Genomic DNA, 20,411 nt, shown 5'->3' on the forward strand with positions numbered 1-20,411 from the left:
TTCAAATGTAATAGGCACTGGCGTCGGTTTTGTAATTCGACGCGGACAAGCGAGCCATACTAGCATTGGAGGGCAGAGTCTGGGGCATGTACATGACACGGCTGCTTTCGACGCGGGGCATAGATTTGAGCTCATTGAGTTCACGCAGAATAGCCGCGTCTTGAGGCCGACGTCCCTCGGGGATCTGCATCATCGACTGCACGGGCTTAAGCGCCAATCCACGGACCATGCCACTTTGTGAACGCGGCGGGGGAGGAACCTGCTCAGAGGCCACCGCTGTATACGCCGAAAGGCGGGCACGGAGCTTAGCATGCGAGTCAGGTGCACTTGTCGCTGCGGAGCGCTTGGATGGCGGCTCAGGCATGGCCGGCAGCGCTGCGTGCGCATCAGCCGGAGACGGTGGTGGTCGCTTGCGCTGCTCATGCGAAGGCGCTGGATGTACACGAGGCATAGACGTCTTGTCAGCCGATGCCATTAAGCTCGCACGCAGTGCCTTGACACTGGAGTTGGGCGGTGCAGGCAGCGAACGAGTGGGACCACTGGGCGGTGTCGGCAGCGGTTGAACTGCTCGGGGAGGACTTGGCAGAGCGCGTGCAGGCGCTGATGCAGGCGCTGATCGAGCCGAAGCGACAGCGGAACGACGTGGCTCAGGTCGGACGGCTTGTGGCACTTGGACTTGCGGCTGCAAAGGCTTGACATCGGCAGTGGGCTTGGATGCCTCTTTGACTCGGCGCTCTGGTGTGAAAGCGTGTGTAGGCGCCTTGGTCTGGAATGCCGATGAGGCGGCTGAGCGGTTCGTCGCAGGGGGTGTAGACGGTCTGGGCACGTCCTCGTTGCAGTCTTGAGACTTTTCACTCAAGCCGAGGGCGGAGGGACTGAGTTTGCCTGGCATCATCTTGCTTCCAGAGGGGGGATCATTGCGATGCGCAGACTCGACCTCGCCGATCTTGGCCCGTCCCTGCACGACATCGCTTGGACGGATGCCGCTGTGCCGTGTCTTTTTGGGCTTCGTGGTATCGGGCACAGTGGACAATCCCGGTGTTTCCAGGTCCATTTCTTCGTCGTCCACAACAAGCGCAGCGAGCCTAGAAATCATGTCAGCTTGCTGTTTCACGCGCGATTGCCAGCTCTGTACGCAGGCGCTCAGCGTAGACACCAGAGCTTTTTGCTCAGCCAGCTCACGTTGTAAAGAAGAGACTCTCTCTGCTGTGCCACCGACAGGACTTCCACCCTGAGACCGGGAGCGAATGGGAACACAGGGTGGCGTCATACCTGAGCGGGATTCCATGGGCAATGCCAAAGGGCGCTCGGGTAGTGAGCTTAGATCGCGCATAGCTCTTTCTTCCGACAACGCCCTTTCCAAGGCAGCGACGCGTGCCTGAAGATGCGCCGCATCCTTGCACTCGTCGTCCCTCTGACTCGCTGGCGGCGACACCAGCTCACGGAACTCACGATGAGCTGCATCCGTGGCATGTTCTTCCCGGAGGCGCAAAAGCTCACGCTCGGCGCCTTGATTCTGTTTGCGGGCAGACTTGGTCGACTCTTCCCAGTCCCGCACTTCCTCTTCAAGCGCACGAATAGCCCGCTTGTGTGCCTCGCGTTCCGCCAATTGCTGTGAGCGCAGCTCGGCAATTTCGCGACGAAGTGCATCAGCATCGTCATGCCCTGATTTATAGCGCGTGGGCAGATCGCTCATTCGAGGTCCGCGCCGGGCTGGTGATGCATAAGGATCAGCATCAGCATGACCAAGTGGTGAGCGAGCCGGAGTCTGAGCTGCGACGGTGCGGCTCGTTAGAATCAACCGTGTGAGATGATCAATTTGCTTGCGCAGGTCTTGCCGCGTTTCTTGCATGGAAGCGACTTCCAGCGCCGCGGCCTCACGCTCAGCATCGGCGTCACTCGTCGGCGTGTGTGGGACATTGTCAGAGTCGGAGGAGCTCGATTCGAGGCGTGCACGCAGATCTTGAATCTCTTGTGTGTACTTTTCCAACAGGGCTTTATCATCCATCACCATCTGGCGTTTGGCCTTCGTCACGACCATTTTGCAGCGTCGCCCGAATTTGAGCGTCGAGAGTGTCTCAATGGCCGATGCTTTGTCGAGTGCAATAGTGCAAATGACCGCCACGCGTGCATCACCACTAAGAGACGTCTGTAGGAGGCGCGTCAGCTTTGAGTCGCGGTACGGCACATGCACATCATTTGACGCTGGTGTCTCTGTGAGTTTCGCGATAACCGTTCCTAGCGTAAGAAGCGACTTGTTAATATAGGCCCCCTCCTTTCGACGGTCTATTTGGCTCGCTGCTCGCTCTGATCCCGCCAAATCGATCAGATTGAGCTGACTGACCCGCACTTGCGAGGTGTTGTCAAGCTCGCGGCTCTCGATGGTGATTTGAAATACGCAGTGACTCCGGCTACTTCGTGTATTCCAGTCTGTGGCACCGATGTGCCGGTTTCGTTGGCCCTGCTCGAGCAGAGAAAACACCTCTCGTGGCGTGGTCACAATCTCTTCTTGCATACCGCCTAACACGACGCGACCCTTTTCCTCAAAAATACGCGGCGGCTTGAGTTTTTTCTTTGAAGCGACATCTCCCGCTAGTAAGTCACGCAACGTCTCATTATATATTTCCAGATACGACACTCGCAACAGAAATTCGCGCGTCGGGTTCTCACGGATCATCTGGAATACATCCTTCACCGCACGAGTTATCACGCCAGGGTCGGCTTCCGTCCCGGTCATAGTATAGGTTTTCCCACTGCCTGTTTGTCCGTACGCAAATACCGTGCCATTGTATCCGTCCATAGCGGCACGAACCACCGGATACACATTGGCCTCATAAAGTGCGGTCGTTTGCTCATGACCCAATACCAAATTATCGTAACAAAAGTCATACGTGGTCAGTCCGTGGCTGCCATCATCTTCGTCAGTGCTTGCTTGTGTGCTGCTTCCTGCGCGACGAGCAAGCGACGGGTGCAGTTCGGTGGGCACAACACTACTCTGTTCCTTGTCAACACGCCACACGCCATCTTCTTCGTCACTATCCAGTGGTCTTGCTCTCACACACACAACCACATTTTCGCGCGCATTGGGTCCATTCACCACACCCGTTCCATCGCACGAAAGGGGCATGACGAAGGAATCAGGCGCCCAGCACGCCGCTTAGTAGGGCGGCTGTGTGTTGATTCGCATTCATATAGCTCCACCTAAAGCAACATCTACCTTGCTAAATACGTATTGGCCCTTCGCTCCACTTGAACATCGCTGCGTGGACGCGAATGTTTTTTTTGCCCACGTTGCCTCTGCACTTCTGTGACGGACCCGCAGCGACCCAAGGTGATGGTGTCAGTTGACCAGGAAAATGTCCCGCCTAGTTTTGGTCTCGGAGATGCCCCACAAACACCGAGGAGAGGAATAAAACGCAATGCTTTCGCATCACTACCGCTCAATGCGCCCAAACGCGTCTTTCGCACATACAAGCAACACGATTCACATGCGGTCGTTCCCTCCGTACCAGACTATGATGTGGTCCATTCTTTGCTAGATGAGATCGAATCTCTTGATATTGACTCAGGAACGCGTGATCACATCATCGGAATACACAAACAGTCTGTTGCTCAACCTGCACGTTCTGCACGTCGTTCGATATTCTCACGTGCTGAATCACATCGACCACGTCGCATGAGGCCTGGCCACGTTCTTCAACATATAAGCCAACCTTTGAGCAGCATCTCTATCGAACATATGCGGCGATTGCGCGTAGCTTTAGCCTCCGAGTCACCTGCTTGGCTTCATGACTTTTTACAGGCAGGTGGATATGAAACGCTACTTGCACATCTTGACTCACTCTTGCGCATGGAATGGCGTGAAGAGCAACATGATGATACCCTTCTCTTTGAAATTCTCCGATGTATGGTTGCACTCGGTTCTTCCCAGACTGGACGGCGCGCATTGTTACGTCATGCGCCCATGCCATTCGAACATCTTTGTGTGGCAATGTTTGAAGGGAATATTCCAAAAGAGCTCGAAACAAGACGTCTGATCATCGTTCTCCTGCACATTCTTGCGCAAGAGCAATTGCATTCAGACGCACTCGCTCAACGAACCATGCACAAGGTACGCGACGAAGATGCCGCATGCATAGCACATGCACCAGACAAATGTCACGGAGCTATTTTGGCTGCTATGCTTCTGCATACGCCGAGTCCACCTTCGAAACGCAACACGGTGGATTTTCTTCAGAACGTGCATGAGCACAGACCTTTGCGTTGTTATGTGGAAGAATTACATCGTGTCTGCCATGATTTTTTCTGGATCTTTTGTCATGAACATAATCAGGTCTGGGACTGGGATAATATGGATCAACGCGCGGCCTTCGCACCTCGTGTTCCTAGTGGCATGACAGGCAGTGTCGAATGGGAAGCGATCATGTATCTGACTACGCACCTTTGCTTTTTAAACACTATTCTTTCTTTCTTTGTGCAAAATGATCCACCTGGTGCTAGGGCTTTTGTCTCGGAGCTCACCAAATCAAACTTCCCAAAAGTGCTAAATATACTTCGCAAGGCATCCCAGACATACTATTCTGCTTTGCATGCCGAACTTGCACATTGGCATTCGCTTTCTGACCAGGTGCGATATGCAGATCTGGCCAATTTACGCCCGATTACTTCAAAACCCAAACGTACTCCCTCGACAGAGTCCAAGACCTCTGTGCGAAATGCGTCTATTTATTACACGCCTTTGATGCCCTCAGAGCCGTGGATGCCAAGACAGGGTGTCTCAAATATACGTCATGTAAGTACGGAAAGTGAATCTTTCCGTATATCCCCAAGCATTCCAGATGAGCCTCTTGATGTTCACTCCGATGTGGCTCAGCCGCTAAATATTTTAGGCGATGTGGAGATAGCCCATGTTGGTTTCTAGACAGACCAAAATATGCATTTGTGGAGACTCTGCTCCCGTTGCATGCATTCCCCTGGCTGGCTCCTTGCGCCAAGAGCGGTAGGATGAGTAAATCACCGCTCCTAGCTGTGATGCTGATTGTATCGACAGTGCGTGGCACGAACATTGCCTTTCATTGGCCGCCCAGTCTGCGAAACTCAAGGCACCTCGATCAGGTGCACGATGGTAGACCTATGGCGCATGATGATGACGATGAATCAAACTCTCTTAGTGACGATTACTCTGATGATTGCAATTCTACGTCTTCAGAGGATAGCTTCAATGAAGACGCAGCAAGAATTGGGTATGAAGAAGAGGAGCGCTTGCCGCGCAGCTCAGCAGGATCACGTTTTGTGCGCGACTCTTCCTTTTCAGCCATGGGCCGTATGCGATCCACAGCCGGATCATCACGCGCTCGCTCACAAACTCGGCCTCGGACCACCGCATCTCCCGACGCGCGTGAAAATTCAGGACGCAGTCGAAGTAGGTCTCGTGCTCCGCCACCGTACGCATTCCCATCTCCGAGTCACACCGCGTCCAATCCAAAACATGAGCATGGATACCACTTTGCTTCATTTGCTGGCTTTGAACTCGGCATGCTCGCATCTATACTCATACCAAGGACCCAACAATGTCACCAACGCTTCGAGATGACCATCGACGACCTCACATTTTTAGGCCATCCCGTCGCTGAAGAGCATCAGCCGTCTCATGCAAAGCACGCCGAAACCAGCATATTCAATCTTGTGTTTGTGTTTGATCGTCTCAACATGTTTCCATCTATACGCTTTGTCGAAACTCAACACTGGCTGCAACTCTATTACACAATTATATTCAAGCTTACAGCGGTACTTGCGATGGAAGAAGCGCGCGCCAAGTATGTCTCAGAAGAATCGTACAAACTCATTCAAATTCGTGAAGACGCGTTGCAGGAAGGATCTAGTATTGAAGAATGTACTAAATTTTGCTTAGAAGAGTCGACTCTTGCTACAATTCTCCGTGATGTGTATCGCTGCGTGAAGAAGAATCATGACTTGGAAGTGAACATCAATAATCGATTTCGTATGATTCTGAAAATACCACCACTTTTACAGCAATCTAACAAAGCTATCAAAGCCACCGAACTTCAGCCTGTGTACGACATACATGACAACATCATTCTGCGCGGAGATCAGCCGGAACCATTTGACTCGACACCACTCCCCTTGTATCAAAACGCTCCATTGAGGTCTGTTTTGCAGGAGTGGTCCCAATCCACTGGACCCTTTCTTCTTCCATGGAAAACTCTCTTGCTACCGGAGGATGTATTCGATCCGGTTCTTTCTCGTTATACAAAGAGTGAAATCCAAAACCTCGTGAACATGTTTGATCCATCGCCCTCCGGATTCAAGACGTTCGCGGAAACTGCAGATCTTTTGCAGTGGGACTTGTACAAAAATGTATATCCACTGATACGTCATCTCATTTATTACAAGAGTGCTCAAGTCATTGATGTACCGCGTTTGCAAAACTTGTACACTATACATCCCCTGTTCGATGCTGAAGATCTGCCAACTCTGAATGACAAATGGCAGCAGAAGTTTCCACGCATGGTGCCTCTTAACAAGTTTGTTACGGCTCTTTCTTCCAGTCTACGCCCGTTTGCGTCACATTGCCGGGCATTAGGCGCGGGCTCTGCCGCTTTTAATATGCTTGTATGGCTCTTACGTGAAAAAGTCATTGCACAAACACACGTCTACTTGCGCCTCTTCATTACTGAGCGCGATCAACTTCGAGCGGTGGAGCTAAGAAAGAACAGGCGTGAGCGACAGCTCCGCTTCCCGTCTCATCACGCCGATGTCACTAGTCCGGAGCGGCAGGCACCTTCAGATCGTTCGCATGCACGGGTCAAGCTCGAGACGCCGACATCCTTCGTGCCGGAGTGGCCGACAAACAATAAAACGTCTACCATACAAAACCAGAAGAATGTTCTTGCTATGGATGTTGAAGACGACCACGTGGACGATTTGCTTCCTCAAGGCAAGCCATGTCCTGTCATGATCCCTGAGCCGGCCCGGGCTAGCCGTACCGAGAGCGAGTGGATATCAGCTCTCTTACACGGACGTCACTCATGGTACTCGTATTGGCTCATCAGACTTTTTCCATATATGAACGGCATGCATAGTGTCGATGAAATGGTTGCCCGCGAGAAAATTCGGCGCCGCGATCTCAAGAGCCTCCTGACTGAATTTGACGCCAACATACTCCATTTCTATCACCCATAGCTTCTTCGGCCGATACCACTGAAACGAACACGTCCATCCGCACGAGTAGAGCGCCACTGTCCAACACGAGCTCGCCTATAGCTGCGTGGCATTGTTGCCTCCATGATCGCTTGTTATGGACGAGTTCGACGAATTTGACGATAATGTGAACGATGAAATACTTGCACAACTTGACGCCATTGAGGCCAAGCATACCAATGCTTCCCCGGAAGCCGATGACGAGTTTGCGGATCCCTCGTTGGACGCCATGCTCCTTCATGATCTTCCTCCTAGCAATACTTCTGCGTTGCATTCCGAAGTATCAGACTCTACTTCCCATGGTGCGATCTCCTCAGCAAGCGGCTCGTCTGGCCTGGTGCAACAGGGTCTCTGGGGTCAGGCTGTCCTCTCTCGTAATAACAGTGGAAAGTCTTCGGAGGAATATTCCTCTCAAGTCCAAGCCTCGCAGGGTCAGGTTTCGCTTGCACCCCAGGATGGCTTTGGCATTTCATCCGATAAAATTTGGGACCATCGTGCATTTTTACTGCAGAACAGAGCTAAACTTGTGCAAAAAAACCCCAAGAACGAGCAAGACGCCCTAGAAGAGCACCTAAGAACATATAAGGCGCCTCCTATGAAGCTATGCTTGGATCAAGAACAAGCCAAAACTTGGATATACCCCGTCAACAAGCCTTTACGTACTTACCAACTAAATATTGTAAAGAAAGCCTTATTCGAGTACGTTTCTCTACTAACTCAGCAATGTTCTCGTTGCTCTTCCAACCGGGTTAGGGAAGACCTTCATTGCAGCTGTTGTGATACTCAACATGTTTCGCTGGTATCCTCAAGGAAAGATTATTTTCGTGGCCCCCACACGACCCCTTGTAACGCAGCAACAACAAGCATGCCACAGCATTTGTGGCCTTCCATGGGATACCGCTATTGAATTGACTGGATCTACTAAGCGCTCGCTTCGAGATGATGAATGGAGCGCGAAACGCATTTTTTACATGACACCGCAAACGTTTGAGAATGACTTGCTCTCTACCACTTGTGATCCCACTGATGTGATCTGCGTTGTGGTGGATGAGGCGCATCGAGCAACTGGAAATTATGCATATTGTAAAGTGGTCCGGCATCTCATGTACTTTAATCCGCATTTCCGCATCCTTGCATTAACGGCAACGCCTGGAAACAGTGCTGAGCGCGTTCAAGAGGTGGTGACCAATCTCCATATTAGCCGCATCGAGATTCGCACGGAAGATGCTCTGGACATTCAGCCGTACATGCACAAGAAAAAGGAAGATTTGGTGCGCGTTACTTTGTCTGAGCCGCACGAAGCGCTGCGAGCAGCATGGGCTTCACTTATTCTCAAGGTGGCAGAACCACTACAGAAGCATGGAATTTTGCAGTCTCACGACCCAGCTCATCTTCGCGCCTTTGCTGTTCGCGCTTCGGCTGCTGCACCATTCGCCCAATCGATTCTACGTCAACACCCGTACCTACGCGGTTCCATTCATAAAATGGCTATCATGGCCCAGAACATGCAATATCTTAACGAACAATCAGTGCGAGTATTTTGCGACCGTGTGATGGAGTCATGGGGCCCTGATGCGCGCGGGAAAAAGCAAGACAAGATACTTAACTCAAGTAATTCTGCTTTTAACGATTTGATGAAAGGCATTGAGCGCGTGCGAGCGAATCCGTTTCTCTTGGTGCATCCAAAAATGAGAAAAATGCTACAAGTTCTTAAAATGCACTTTGCGCGAGACACGGCGCATACTACCCGTGCCATGGTGTTTTGCAGCTTCCGGGAAGTGGTCCATGAAATTGTGGACTTGTTGACTAGCTCAGGCATTCGTGCCACACCCTTTATTGGCCAGGCCAGTGATGCTAAAGGGCATCGAGGTCTAACGCAGAGGCAACAAGAACAGGTCATTCGCACATTCCAGGAGGGAAAGTTTCAAGTACTCGTCGCGACATCTATTGGCGAGGAAGGTTTGGATATCGGCGAAGTAGATTTGATCGTATGCTATGACGCTGTACGTGACTCTGTTCGTGGTTTACAACGCATCGGACGCACAGGTCGTATCCGGGATGGTCGCGTCGTCGTGCTCATGACCGCGGGCCGTGAAGAAAGCAATTGGACACAATCAAAAGAGTCCTACAAAAATGTTCAGCGCCTTGTGCGTACTGCCAACACTATTGCACTTTATACCGACGTTACGCGTCTAATGCCGCCTCATGTCAAGCCGGAGCCTGTCATGTGCGAAGTTGAACAGCCACCGTTTGATGCCAGCATGCTTCGCCAGACGAAAGCAAAAGGACCTAAGCGTGTCAAGCCACAAGCTCGTCGCGGTCAGCCGATACCCAAAGGTGAAACGGGTCGATTTTGCTCAGCTGCTGAATTTTCCCGTCGCAACGATGATCGCGAATATACCTATTCAGACACAGAATCGGATATATCAGGGGATGATAGACCCACACTCCCTTCTGAGGCTAGCCGTCCCTCGTCTCGAAGCTCTCTGCTCCGTTCATCTTCCTTAAAGAATGCAGCTAATTTATCTGATGATCCTGATGATGCTGATATTTCTCACTCACACGCTGGCATACCCTTACCTTTATCCAGGTTTGAACCTCATCCTTTGATTGGTGTGTTGGACAACTCACCGGTTCGTGAAGAGCCATTGTTTCTTCTTTCACCAACGCGTACACCTGACCCATCACCATCGCTTCATGTTCCCGATAAACCTACTTCTCCCATTCGCAAACGAAGACGGCCCCAGCATACAAACGCATTCATTTGTACCGAGGCTGAGCGCGAGACAGATTCGGAAGAACATGGTGATTCCGACGAGAAGTACGATGGACCTTCTTCTGCGGACGAAAATGACGAGGACCGCGCTGCGGTTGGCGACTTTCAGCCAACACAGCAGGCTGGTTATGAACAACAAGCGGTGTACTTGCGATCTATGCTGTCACAGCAAGCGCCTACGCCGTTTAAGCGTCGCGACCGTCTCGCCGAGCTACTCGAGAATCGACATGCAAAGCGTCTATCTTCTGAACCAGATGCTGAAGCAGACCACTACACGCAAGATTCTTTCGTCGTTGACGATGACATTGTTTCTTGGGCTTCTTCGGCTAGTGATGCCGTATAGATCAATACATTACGTCGTAGATACATATAGGAGACCATCTGTGTCTACACCTAAAGCGCCGAGTAGATTGGCACTTTCGGACAATGTGAACTGAAGAACACTTGAAGAGCCTGCGAATGTGAGGCCATTCTCCGAGCCCGTTCGATTTGACGCCACCAAAAATGTATTATGACCTTCGTGACCGGGTTGGCAAAGACCTGGAACCCATAGAGGCACGCAACGTGCAACCCAGTAGTTGATTGTCGGTACACTGGGCTGAGCAAGATCTTTATTGACCTCTCTTATATCTTCTTCTGGCAAGAGCCAATTCATAGGCATGACCAGAATGTCAATCTGATTGCGGTCACAGAATGACGTCAGCTCATACTTGTTAAAGGACGTATCAAGGGTATACGGGTTAAGGTCCATGCATATAGCAACACAAAGCCTGCCAATACGGGGAAGCTCAATATATTCAAACCCTGGACCCTCATCAGCCCATGTTGTGTCGACTTCGTACAAAAAGTGTTTGCGAAATACTTTGATCAATGATCCGCAAGGGCCGACAAGCATGGCAGAATTGTAAGCTTTGCGCGGAATTCGTGGGAGATGAGCATTCGAAATGGTCTCTTCCTCTTTGTGGCGTGCATCATGGCGAATGTCAGTCGGTCCAAACTCACGAAGAGTTTGATCCGAGGCGCGCTCGGGAAACCCTGCCACCACGTAGCATTCGAGATGCTTTGAGATGCTAGATAATAAAGAAAAAGTGGCACTCATATTTTCGTATGGATTCTCCAAATATGGCTCGATCTCATCGAACGAGTCAAAAACATAGCCTGCACAGTCAATGCCACACAATACATACCAGTCAATGCCATTTCCGGTAGCACAAGTAAATCGACTTGATCAGCGCTGATTTTCGACACAAGCTTTTTTACGTGATCAGCATTTTCCTGCACTTTCTTGAACTGCGGGCAAAACTGTGCACACACGATTTTCATTGTATGATAAGGTGTACGCCAAGGATCCAAAACCTAGATACCCCCCGCCGATCGGGTTGTGGAGAATGGCATGGACCACATCGAAATATTTCGCACCCACGGTGCGGTCTTCTCCACAAGTCGTCATTCACGTGTGGCGCATCATGCGTTGCCTCAAAGCGCACGCACTACTGCCTAAGTGGCTCTCGAACGATGGTCAAAATAGTGCAAATTAGAAGCATCTTTGACATATTTGCTACGCATTCAGCTAATCTAATTAAGCATGGCCGAGGAAACTCAGAGTAGGCCAAGCCTTTATTGTGATGAAGATATACCTTCGATACTTTCAAGGGAAGCATTGTGGCATTATGTTATGATTCCAGCAGGTATCGATGACATGGAGCAGACGCTGTTGGGATTAGCTGGATTGAAAGATGAGCGCAATTTTTAGGCTAACACATTGATTCGATTTGACGCATCGATTGATTACGATATCCATGGGTCTAGGAACCTCCACCGCATGTGGCTAGATTCAGTGGCTTTGCCACGCACTTGCCAGTTCTTGATCCGTACCATGGTGAGCCAGGCAGATCTTGAGCGGGCCATCCACCAAAAGCTTGGACATATCGATACACTTTTTGTTTCGGATGTATCAGGGGGTTGTGGGCAAGCATTCGATGTTGTAATCGTCTCAGAGCAGTTTGAGGGCAAGAGAACATTGCAACGGCATCGCCTCGTGAATGATTGCCTCAAGGACGAAATTGCTTCTATGCATGCTTTCTCCCAAAAGACATACACTCCAAAGCAATTCGAAGAACTCAAGTTTATGTATTCACGTCAAACTCCTAGCGAGAAGCCAGGCGTTTCTGCCCCTGCACCCAGTTTCTCTCAACCCACGGGCACAAACGTCGAAGCGGCCAAAAAGAATACGAAGGCCGATGGTGGCATTGTTCCAAAGATTGAAATTCCTACCGGAATCAACGAAAACATTCATGTCCCAGAGCTCACCCTCACGCCAGTATCTGAATCGAAACATCCGTTCCGATCTTATCACCCCGATCTCGAGTCTGAAAGTGCCTCCGTGGGCTCTGTGGACATAAGGCATACCTCGAGCCTGGAAGGAACTGGCATTTCGCGTCTGCATCATGCGACCATTTCCAATCCTAGTTTTTGGCAGCATTTGCGGGAATTGCTCCGGAATGAGGTGATGCAAGAGCCGCAAGACATGAATGTTGACGATGACGTTGTTTCACAGCGTCGGAATCATGAATTGGGTGGTTCTGAAGTGGAACAGCTGTTTGAAGACTTTTTCCTCACCCAAAAAAACCACTTGTCTGCGAATGACATTGCGCGCATTCGTGATATTACAGGTATGCATGGTATGAGTAGCTAAGACATACAATAGACATTCTATGATGATTCACGAGGCGACAGCCAAAATTGTTCGAGGGTGAACCATGTATCAATGCTTTGCATTTTGCTTTCCAACATGTTGGTATATTTTTGTGCGCGGACATGGGGTAGCAATACATCAAGTGCGGTACTGCCCGCACATGCTGGGGTATCTTGTTGAGAGGAGACCTCTAGGCGCGCACGTTTCGAGCGCAGTCTCGAGGGAATCTTCATTTTATGTTCATATCGCGTGATTGAGGCGGACGTGAGTCTACCTGTCACGGTACTAACACCGCATTCGTCAATAAAACGCACAAAGTCATGCAGATCATCGTCCGTCGAGAGCTGAGAGCGCATGCAAAGTAGGCATCCAAGCGTTTCTGTGCGCGCATCAAATTGCAGTGTGCCTGCGAAAGGTTCACACAACTGGACCAAACTTGACACCTGTTGGCATTGTGGGCATTTTCTTGAACGCTTTTTCTCACAAAAGCGGTAACGAAAAAGTCCATCTAATACGACGAGCCATTGCAAGACACAATTGGGTATAAAAAGTTCGCAGCGAGCTCTTGTGATGGCCACGTACATGTGATTCAATTCATCCTGTGCAAATAACTGAGACACCTGAGGCTGCAACGAGAATGGCGTGCAGGCATCTAAAGAGGGAGAAAAGTCGTTTGCCATGACAACTGAGTCCCATTCTAGGCCTTTGGCTTGATGAACCGTAGTGAGCACTATTGAGGCACTTTCCTCATTTGCACAGAACTTTCGGTCTAGACCTTCCAGCTGGGCCAAAAAATCGGGTGAGGCGATCATTTCTTGGAGCGAAAGGACCAAAGTAAGCTTGCCATCGGCCGCATCTTCAGCTTCTACATGTTCCACGAGTTCTTTCCAAGCTGAAAATTCGCGAAGAGACGAGTTCGGTGTCATTCCTGAAGAGTCTCCATGGTATAGTCTGTGCCCATCGTGAAGCAAGTCGATGATCGATCGGTGTGATAGATTCTGGCTCGTTTTGAGAAAAAGGAACTCGTTTTCAGGTAATGTCAAGGAGAGCTGCAGTAAGTCACGCGTGAGTAGCGCATTAGTGCGGTAAATGCGTGTGTGTGGTTTAGAAATGGCGCGAATATCCCGATAAACTTTGTCAGAGCCATGTCCTGTGATACTGGGATGTTGCCAAACACCATGTTGTTCTTCGTTGTGCCATGGTGGGGGTGCCTTGAGACGTAATACCTTGGTCGCAAGAGCCGCGACCTGCGATCCAAATCGGAAGCTCTTAGTAAGGTGAAATGTAGCAGTCGGTGAATACAGACGCGCGTTGAATGCGGAAGCACTGCCCCCTCGAAAGCCGTAAATCTTTTGGTGTATATCACCCACCACAATGACACCACATTGACCGCGTGCACGGAGTAAGATAGCTGTTTGGCATGCTGAGAGGTCCTGGGCCTCGTCCAGAAGCAGGGCATTGTACTCGGCAAAAAAGCGTAAAGTAGCTAGAGGCTGTAATTGCAAGAGCTTGACATACGCGTCATGAGGACATGGCGCTTTCATCCGGCCGCGTGATTTGTTCGAGCAAATCATTTCCCACAAAGTTTGGGTGGCTTCCGCAATGGCTTCCACACGAAGGTCTGTGGATAAGCTCATGTTCTTTGGGATGTGAACATCTGGTCGGATATGGTCATCTGTTGATTGCATGAATCGATCAAGTGTACGCAATATATATAGCGCCACCGTAGTTGGAGCAAGGGCGTTCGAGCGATCATGAACCGGTTCCGTCGTTCTTTTGCCTTCAGGAATACGATCACCGAGAAGACGGACAACATCTCGGGGACGCAGAGTACGTAATTCTTGGTCCTCTGGGAGTAATACATGTCGTAAGGCCACAGAATGCATTGTTCGACAATCAACGTTGGGCGGGAATACACTCCGAGCCGACTTTGCCGCAGCAGCATTGAATGTTATGTACAAGAATCTTTGATGTGGTCGCAATTTGGCGTACGCTAGTAAAGATCTTGTCTTACCAGTGCCAGCGTACGCTTGAACACATAAGAGATCATTCCGACGCACTTGGTAGTGGACAAACCTGGACTGCTCCTCAGTAAGCTCTCCTGACGAACAAACGGGTTGGCCGGGTGCAAAAAAATGACCTAATGCAGAGGCGCAATCTCCATCAAGCGTGTGGATTGATTGGGGATATTGTGAGACGGAGTAGTCGGTATCGAAGTAACGCGACAGTCGAAAAACAGCGAGGAAAAGACGCAAAAAGTAAAGAAGCTCGACCGCATGTGCATGATCAAATCGCGAAAATGCATTTTGCACTGAGACACGCCCAAGAATCCATTCAATTACAAACGCACAAGCTGCTTTGACCGGTGGAAAATGCTCACTTTGACTTTGGAGTATGCTGTACAAAATCTCATGCATCTGCAAGGGAGGTTTGCAAAAATGTAACGCACGTAGCGATTCCATATATACGAGGACGTATGATTCGTCAATGACTTGATCCTGAGGAGTCTCCTGGGTGGGAACAGCGCGTAGATGACGCTCATAAGTGTGCTCACACTCTTGAAATTTAAGATACTGCTTGCGCCAGCGAGCAAAAAATGGCATATTAACAAATGGTCTTAGCCTTTTATCAGCACAAAGTAAGTTGTTGATGTCGTGGAATGATAAGAATGAAAGCATTCGAAGAACGGTTCGGCGCGACATACATTCGAGTAAAGTACGTCGTTGCCGAGTCCGAGCGCACTCAACCTTTCCTTTCGATCCAGGCATATGCGCTGCAGGATCTCTTGTACTTAGAAGTGGAAGCCTAGGCCTGTGCCTTGTTGGTGCCGGCTCCAGCACTTGCATGATAAAGTTCTCCGCGCCAAGTGTTGTGGCGTTGATGGCTCAACACGCGTTCCACGCGCGGTTTAGGGAACGTCTTAGTCAGCCCATGGAGTTGGCTACGCACGGTCATCGCCTGGTGCACCATGGCGCATCAAGACTTGCTAACGACTGATTCTTTTCTTGCTGCAGCAGAGCGTGCTCTTGATGCAAATTCTGCATCTGAAGCATTGAAGCAGTTTTTACCTGACCCACCATCCAAGGATGTTGACGATGCGGTTCTAGGGCCACAAAGCACAGGACGAACCGCAGAGCTATTCTCTCAAAGTACGCCCCCCCTCGTTCCACTGGTCTGCTTTGCAGCCGAAATTCGTGGACTAAATTCCCAGATTGATGCTGCTTCTGTTATATCACCTCTTCGAGAAGTTTTGAGTCACCCAGATCTGCATTCAAATCTGTTGCATATGCCACGTCTTGTTTCTCAACTCGCCCATGCTGTAGCGGAAAAAGCATCGCTATTTCCGGGATTGTGTGCCACTGACATTCTAGAACAACTCTATAAGGTGCTTTCACACGAATACCAAGGAGTCACTAATGTCCATGCTCCTTTACTATCAGAGCTCATTCGAACGTCTCAGATCCAAAAGGCGGAGCATGTGTGTCGGGGCACAGATATAACAAAAAGTGACTTCACGTTGTATCTTCCACAAGCTCTCGGTTTTCTCGAGTATTTGTACTTGGCAGGGATGATTTATTTGCAAATTGGTGCTTATGATGAAGCTCTCCATATGTGGGAGACCGCTGTATCGCTTCCACTAGAGCCAGTACAAGCCCACCAATGTGCTTCTTTGAAACGTGCCATTCTTTTGCGCTTGTTACGTGACGGCTCTATTCCGTCTGCGGAAACATTCTTTCCATTCTTAGATGCAGTGGCGTGTTCTAATTACAAGCGTGAATGCAATGTATATTTTGAATTTGCTCAAGCTTATGGTGCCTATGTATTAGACAGTCAAAATTTACTATGTGACTTGGTCGAAAATTCCAAGCTCGGATTCGAAGGCGATAATACACTCGGTTTAGTCGAACAGTGCCTCCAAGCTCGTCCAAAGCACGCTATTTGTTCTTTGGCCCGTGTCTACAAAACATTTCCCTTAAGTCACCTAACAGTATTCCTAGGACTCGAGTCGCATGAGGCTACGTTCTATCATTTGCAGGAGCTTTCTGCAGATGAGACGATACAATATGAGGTCACAGAATGGGACTTGCCAAATCATCTTCATTCGATTCCTGTGCCGGACGGTGTGCTTTCCATGGATGCTGGTCGAGAACTTGTGCATTTTACCCAACCAACATCCAATGCACAAGCCTTCCACCAATCCCTAGCTTTAGCCTTGGTATCTGAGACGAGATCTTCTACGCTGCTGAAAAATGATCTAACGAACATTGTGCTATCACAAGATGTTATGTCACGAATACTTTCGTTCAGTGGAGGAACCACGTTTGCTACAGATAATCGTGAAGACGATCTAATGGCGGACACATAGCGGTCGAAAGGCCCACGTAGTGTTGACCACGTGACGAATATAAAGTGCCACAAGCGACGCGCGTCGTTGAAATGAAACGCGGTAGTGTCGGTCTCCATCTCGCTCTACGCGTGCACAGCCGTGAGACATACGATGCATAGGCTTCGATTTAAAGAAAATCTACAAGCAAATGGAATTTCAGCCAGTGCGCTGAGTGATAGACTTCAAAGATTGCACGAAGAACTAAAGGAAATTGGTCAAGGTGACTTGGATACTTCCCAGTTAGACCCATATTGTCAAGAACTTATAAAGCCTAGTTTCATTCGTCACAAAGACAAAGGTGTGCAAGCTTTGGTAGCTTGCAATCTTGCAGACATACTTCGTTTATATGCACCGAATGCGCCCTTCTCTCAAGCAGAAATTAAGATCCTCTTTCGGTTCCTCTTGGCTCAGCTTGTGTCACCGTCAGCAGGCTTGGCTAATGCCGACCATCCACTTTACAAAGAGGCAGTGTATGTTCTTGACAGTCTTAGTACTGTGAAAAGTGTGGTGCTCATATGTGACCTTCCGTCAGCGGGTGACCTCATAACGGAATACTTTCAAAAACTGTGGGCGTTAATCACAGAAAAGCTGGCTAAAAATGTTGAGCTGGCCGTGATTGATGTATTAGTACAACTTATTGATGAATGCGCTACCATTCCTCAGCCGGTTGTGGAATTATTGATGAGCGCCTACTCTCAAGACCCTCATTCTCCCACTTATATGGCTTCTACCAGCATATGTCAAGCTACTCAAGATCGACTGCAAAAACATGTTGCGCGTTATTTTTCAGAATCATTTCTAGAAACACTTGAGTCCAATGACGATGACGATGAAGATGATAAAGTGATTGCACTAGAGCAATTGCACCAACAAATTGTGAATGTGGCGGAGGCTGCACCATCGTTGCTCACTAGTGTCGTACCGAATCTAGAATCAGAGCTTCATTCAGATCGAGTGCATGTTCGCTTGTTGGCTACCCGTGCGCTTGGAACACTGTTTGCCCTGTCCTCCAATGTATCTGAGGGTTTCGCCACATTGCATTCGCATGTTTGGAAGGCATGGCTCGGTAGAGCCATTGATAAGCATGCACCTATTAGAATATGTTGGACGGAATTTGCCGTCAAGACATTGACACAGCATTCTGAACTTGTTTCGGCTATCACACCAATTCTTGCCGCCCGTGCCGTCGATCCAGACGAGCATGTCCGTGCCAAGCTTGCTGAACTAATATATAATCTTGATTACGACACAATGTGCCATCATATTCCTTTGAGGATTTTTCAAGAGCTTGCTCAGCGTGGTAAGGATCGTCGCGCTACAGTGCGTAATCGAGCGTTAGATGCGCTTGGACGTTCATTCTCCCTGGCATATGCAGAGTCGGGCAGTGCTTCTATATTCGCGGACAAATTTGCCTGGATTCCAGGTGCTGTACTCAATTGTAACCTTACAGGCTCTTGCGATGTTACACGCAGTGTACTTCATACGTGGGAGACATACATTGTACCTCCAAACGATCCGTCTTACGCCCAACGCTTGCACACTGTGACATCTCTCTTGGATGACAATGAGCGATCTGTTTTTTTCTATTTGACCAATTTGCGTCTTTCGCGCCCGACTGCTTTGGATGTCTATGTGGAATGCTGTGACGGAAAGGATTCCTCTCGTCTGTCGGCATGTATTCAGGCGATCGCAGCCATTTTGAATGATCCGGATGTACCGAATGTACTTCATTCTTTTGCTAATGAACCCGATGAGTTCCTATTGAATTCGATGCGTGTCTGTTTTGATCCATCCACGCCACTTAGTAAGAGTACACAAACGCGGCATGAAGCAATCTCATATATGCAAGAAAAGTTACCAGAGATGATTAATGTGTTATCAGAGTGTCTCTGGACAGGCTCTTTCCCTATATTGAATGTGTCTTGTATACAGCCGCTTCTTGAACTTCAATCGACGCAACTTTTAAGGTTTATTGCTCAACATGCGCCGTATCTTCTTAAAGATTACAGCGGGATTTTAACGCAAAGAGCACTGGATGAGCCTGTATCATCTCTCGCATTAGACTTACTTGCATCTCTCGCAGCTTTTGATCCCACTTCCTTCAGCGTGTCTGAATCATTCGTTGCATATCTAACAAAACAAGCAACTAGATCGTATGCGGCTGCCAAACTTATTTCTTGCATATCTCCTGACCTTGTCGCGCAGCAGGTGACTTATATCAAAGAGCTGCTAGAGCACGAATCTAACGACGCATCAGCAGACGTGCTAGAAGCGTTGGCTGCCTTTTTGGATCATTCTTCCGTCGAACACATACCCTCTTTGGATACCCTAGTCGAACACATTCTACATCGTATCGTGTTGGCACCATGGCCAAATCATGAACCGGAACTTGATACGGAATGGATCGACGATGATTCCATGCCATTACCGCTTCGCACGCGTTTGGGCTCTTTGCGTGTATTGACGCAATGGTGTTGCGTTCAAAAAAAAGCGGATTTGGTGCCTCCCGTACTCAAACTTCTCTGGATTCTTCTTGGCACGGGTGAAGTGCATCGTGATCAGCACATACCCCTAGGCGTGCGGTCACGCTTGCGATTGTTTGCAGCCCAATGTATCTTGAAACTAGCTACATGTGATGCATACGCTTCGCTTATTCTTCCGCGTATGGGTCGTTTATCCTATGCACTTCAAGACGAGTGTTTTCAAGTTCGGATGCATCTATTACATGATCTCCTCTTGTATTTAATGCGCGATGAGCTTCCCACAGAATTCCACGCTGCTATCTTTCTGGTGGCCTTTGATCCTGAGGATGAGCCACGCGTACAAGTCGCTTCTTACACCCGACGTTTGCAGGTCTTACCGCCCATCGTTAGGCACGAGCGATTAGAACGTATCATTGTGCGATTTCTGCATCTTCTTGCCCATCATCCGGACCTAAATGCGGAATCACCTCAAACACTGTGTTCCTTTGCAAGATACTTGGAATTTTACCTTGCATGTGTCGCCTGTGAGACTAACATTGGCGTGCTGGCACGTTTTTCGGCATGTGTGCGAACATACATCGATCTATCGCTATCAGAACCTAGCGTCGAAAACAGTCGACCGCTCTACGCAATGGCGGAGCTGGCGCAGTTTTTAATACAGCGCCTGGCTGACAACCACGGATGGACCATATATCCCGTCGATGAAGAAGCGCCGTGTCCGAAAGACATCCTGAGAAGCACCGGCACCATCGCACGCAGCGTACTGGATGGAGAAGTATGGGAATTACTACAACAGCAGCCAAGACGCCATCGAGATAAAAAGACAAAAGTAGCATGATACAAATACAG

General features: G+C 49.4%; 9 protein-coding genes across 9 annotated transcripts; 6 read left to right on the plus strand and 3 right to left on the minus strand.

The window, feature by feature from the left end:
* Position 1: 1 nt before the first annotated feature.
* MRET_0370 (centromeric protein E) lies at positions 2 to 3,127 on the minus strand (the record flags this gene model as incomplete). The annotated part of the gene is made up of 1 exon (XM_027626997.1): positions 2 to 3,127. The coding sequence occupies one exon, from the start codon at positions 3,125 to 3,127 to the stop codon at positions 2 to 4; it is 3,126 nt and encodes a 1,041-aa protein (XP_027482730.1).
* Positions 3,128 to 3,334: 207 nt separating this feature from the next.
* Positions 3,335 to 4,921, plus strand: MRET_0371 (GTPase binding protein Rid1; the record flags this gene model as incomplete). The annotated part of the gene is made up of 1 exon (XM_027626998.1): positions 3,335 to 4,921. The coding sequence occupies one exon, from the start codon at positions 3,335 to 3,337 to the stop codon at positions 4,919 to 4,921; it is 1,587 nt and encodes a 528-aa protein (XP_027482729.1).
* Positions 4,922 to 5,004: 83 nt separating this feature from the next.
* MRET_0372 (nitrogen permease regulator 3-like protein) lies at positions 5,005 to 7,203 on the plus strand (the record flags this gene model as incomplete). Its single annotated transcript, XM_027626999.1, has 1 exon — positions 5,005 to 7,203. The coding sequence occupies one exon, from the start codon at positions 5,005 to 5,007 to the stop codon at positions 7,201 to 7,203; it is 2,199 nt and encodes a 732-aa protein (XP_027482728.1).
* Positions 7,204 to 7,318: 115 nt separating this feature from the next.
* Positions 7,319 to 10,340, plus strand: MRET_0373 (ATP-dependent DNA helicase MPH1; the record flags this gene model as incomplete). Its single annotated transcript, XM_027627000.1, has 2 exons — positions 7,319 to 7,920; positions 7,943 to 10,340. 2 exons carry the CDS (start codon positions 7,319 to 7,321, stop codon positions 10,338 to 10,340), a joined length of 3,000 nt encoding a protein of 999 aa, XP_027482727.1.
* Positions 10,341 to 10,349: 9 nt separating this feature from the next.
* On the minus strand, positions 10,350 to 11,320 carry MRET_0374 (amidase; the record flags this gene model as incomplete). Its single annotated transcript, XM_027627001.1, has 2 exons — positions 10,350 to 11,155; positions 11,185 to 11,320. 2 exons carry the CDS (start codon positions 11,318 to 11,320, stop codon positions 10,350 to 10,352), a joined length of 942 nt encoding a protein of 313 aa, XP_027482734.1.
* Positions 11,321 to 11,873: 553 nt separating this feature from the next.
* On the plus strand, positions 11,874 to 12,692 carry MRET_0375 (protein involved in negative regulation of iron regulon transcription; the record flags this gene model as incomplete). The annotated part of the gene is made up of 1 exon (XM_027627002.1): positions 11,874 to 12,692. One exon carries the CDS (start codon positions 11,874 to 11,876, stop codon positions 12,690 to 12,692), a length of 819 nt encoding a protein of 272 aa, XP_027482733.1.
* Positions 12,693 to 12,709: 17 nt separating this feature from the next.
* MRET_0376 (F-box protein, helicase, 18) lies at positions 12,710 to 15,538 on the minus strand (the record flags this gene model as incomplete). Its single annotated transcript, XM_027627003.1, has 1 exon — positions 12,710 to 15,538. One exon carries the CDS (start codon positions 15,536 to 15,538, stop codon positions 12,710 to 12,712), a length of 2,829 nt encoding a protein of 942 aa, XP_027482732.1.
* Positions 15,539 to 15,660: 122 nt separating this feature from the next.
* Positions 15,661 to 17,058, plus strand: MRET_0377 (COP9 signalosome complex subunit 3; the record flags this gene model as incomplete). The annotated part of the gene is made up of 1 exon (XM_027627004.1): positions 15,661 to 17,058. The coding sequence occupies one exon, from the start codon at positions 15,661 to 15,663 to the stop codon at positions 17,056 to 17,058; it is 1,398 nt and encodes a 465-aa protein (XP_027482731.1).
* A 132-nt stretch (positions 17,059 to 17,190) lies between these two features.
* On the plus strand, positions 17,191 to 20,400 carry MRET_0378 (sister chromatid cohesion protein PDS5; the record flags this gene model as incomplete). Its single annotated transcript, XM_027627005.1, has 1 exon — positions 17,191 to 20,400. The coding sequence occupies one exon, from the start codon at positions 17,191 to 17,193 to the stop codon at positions 20,398 to 20,400; it is 3,210 nt and encodes a 1,069-aa protein (XP_027482726.1).
* Between the last annotated feature and the right edge of the window lie 11 nt (positions 20,401 to 20,411).

This window comes from Malassezia restricta, chromosome I (genome assembly GCF_003290485.1).
Source record: "Malassezia restricta chromosome I, complete sequence".
Lineage (NCBI taxonomy): Eukaryota > Fungi > Basidiomycota > Malasseziomycetes > Malasseziales > Malasseziaceae > Malassezia > Malassezia restricta.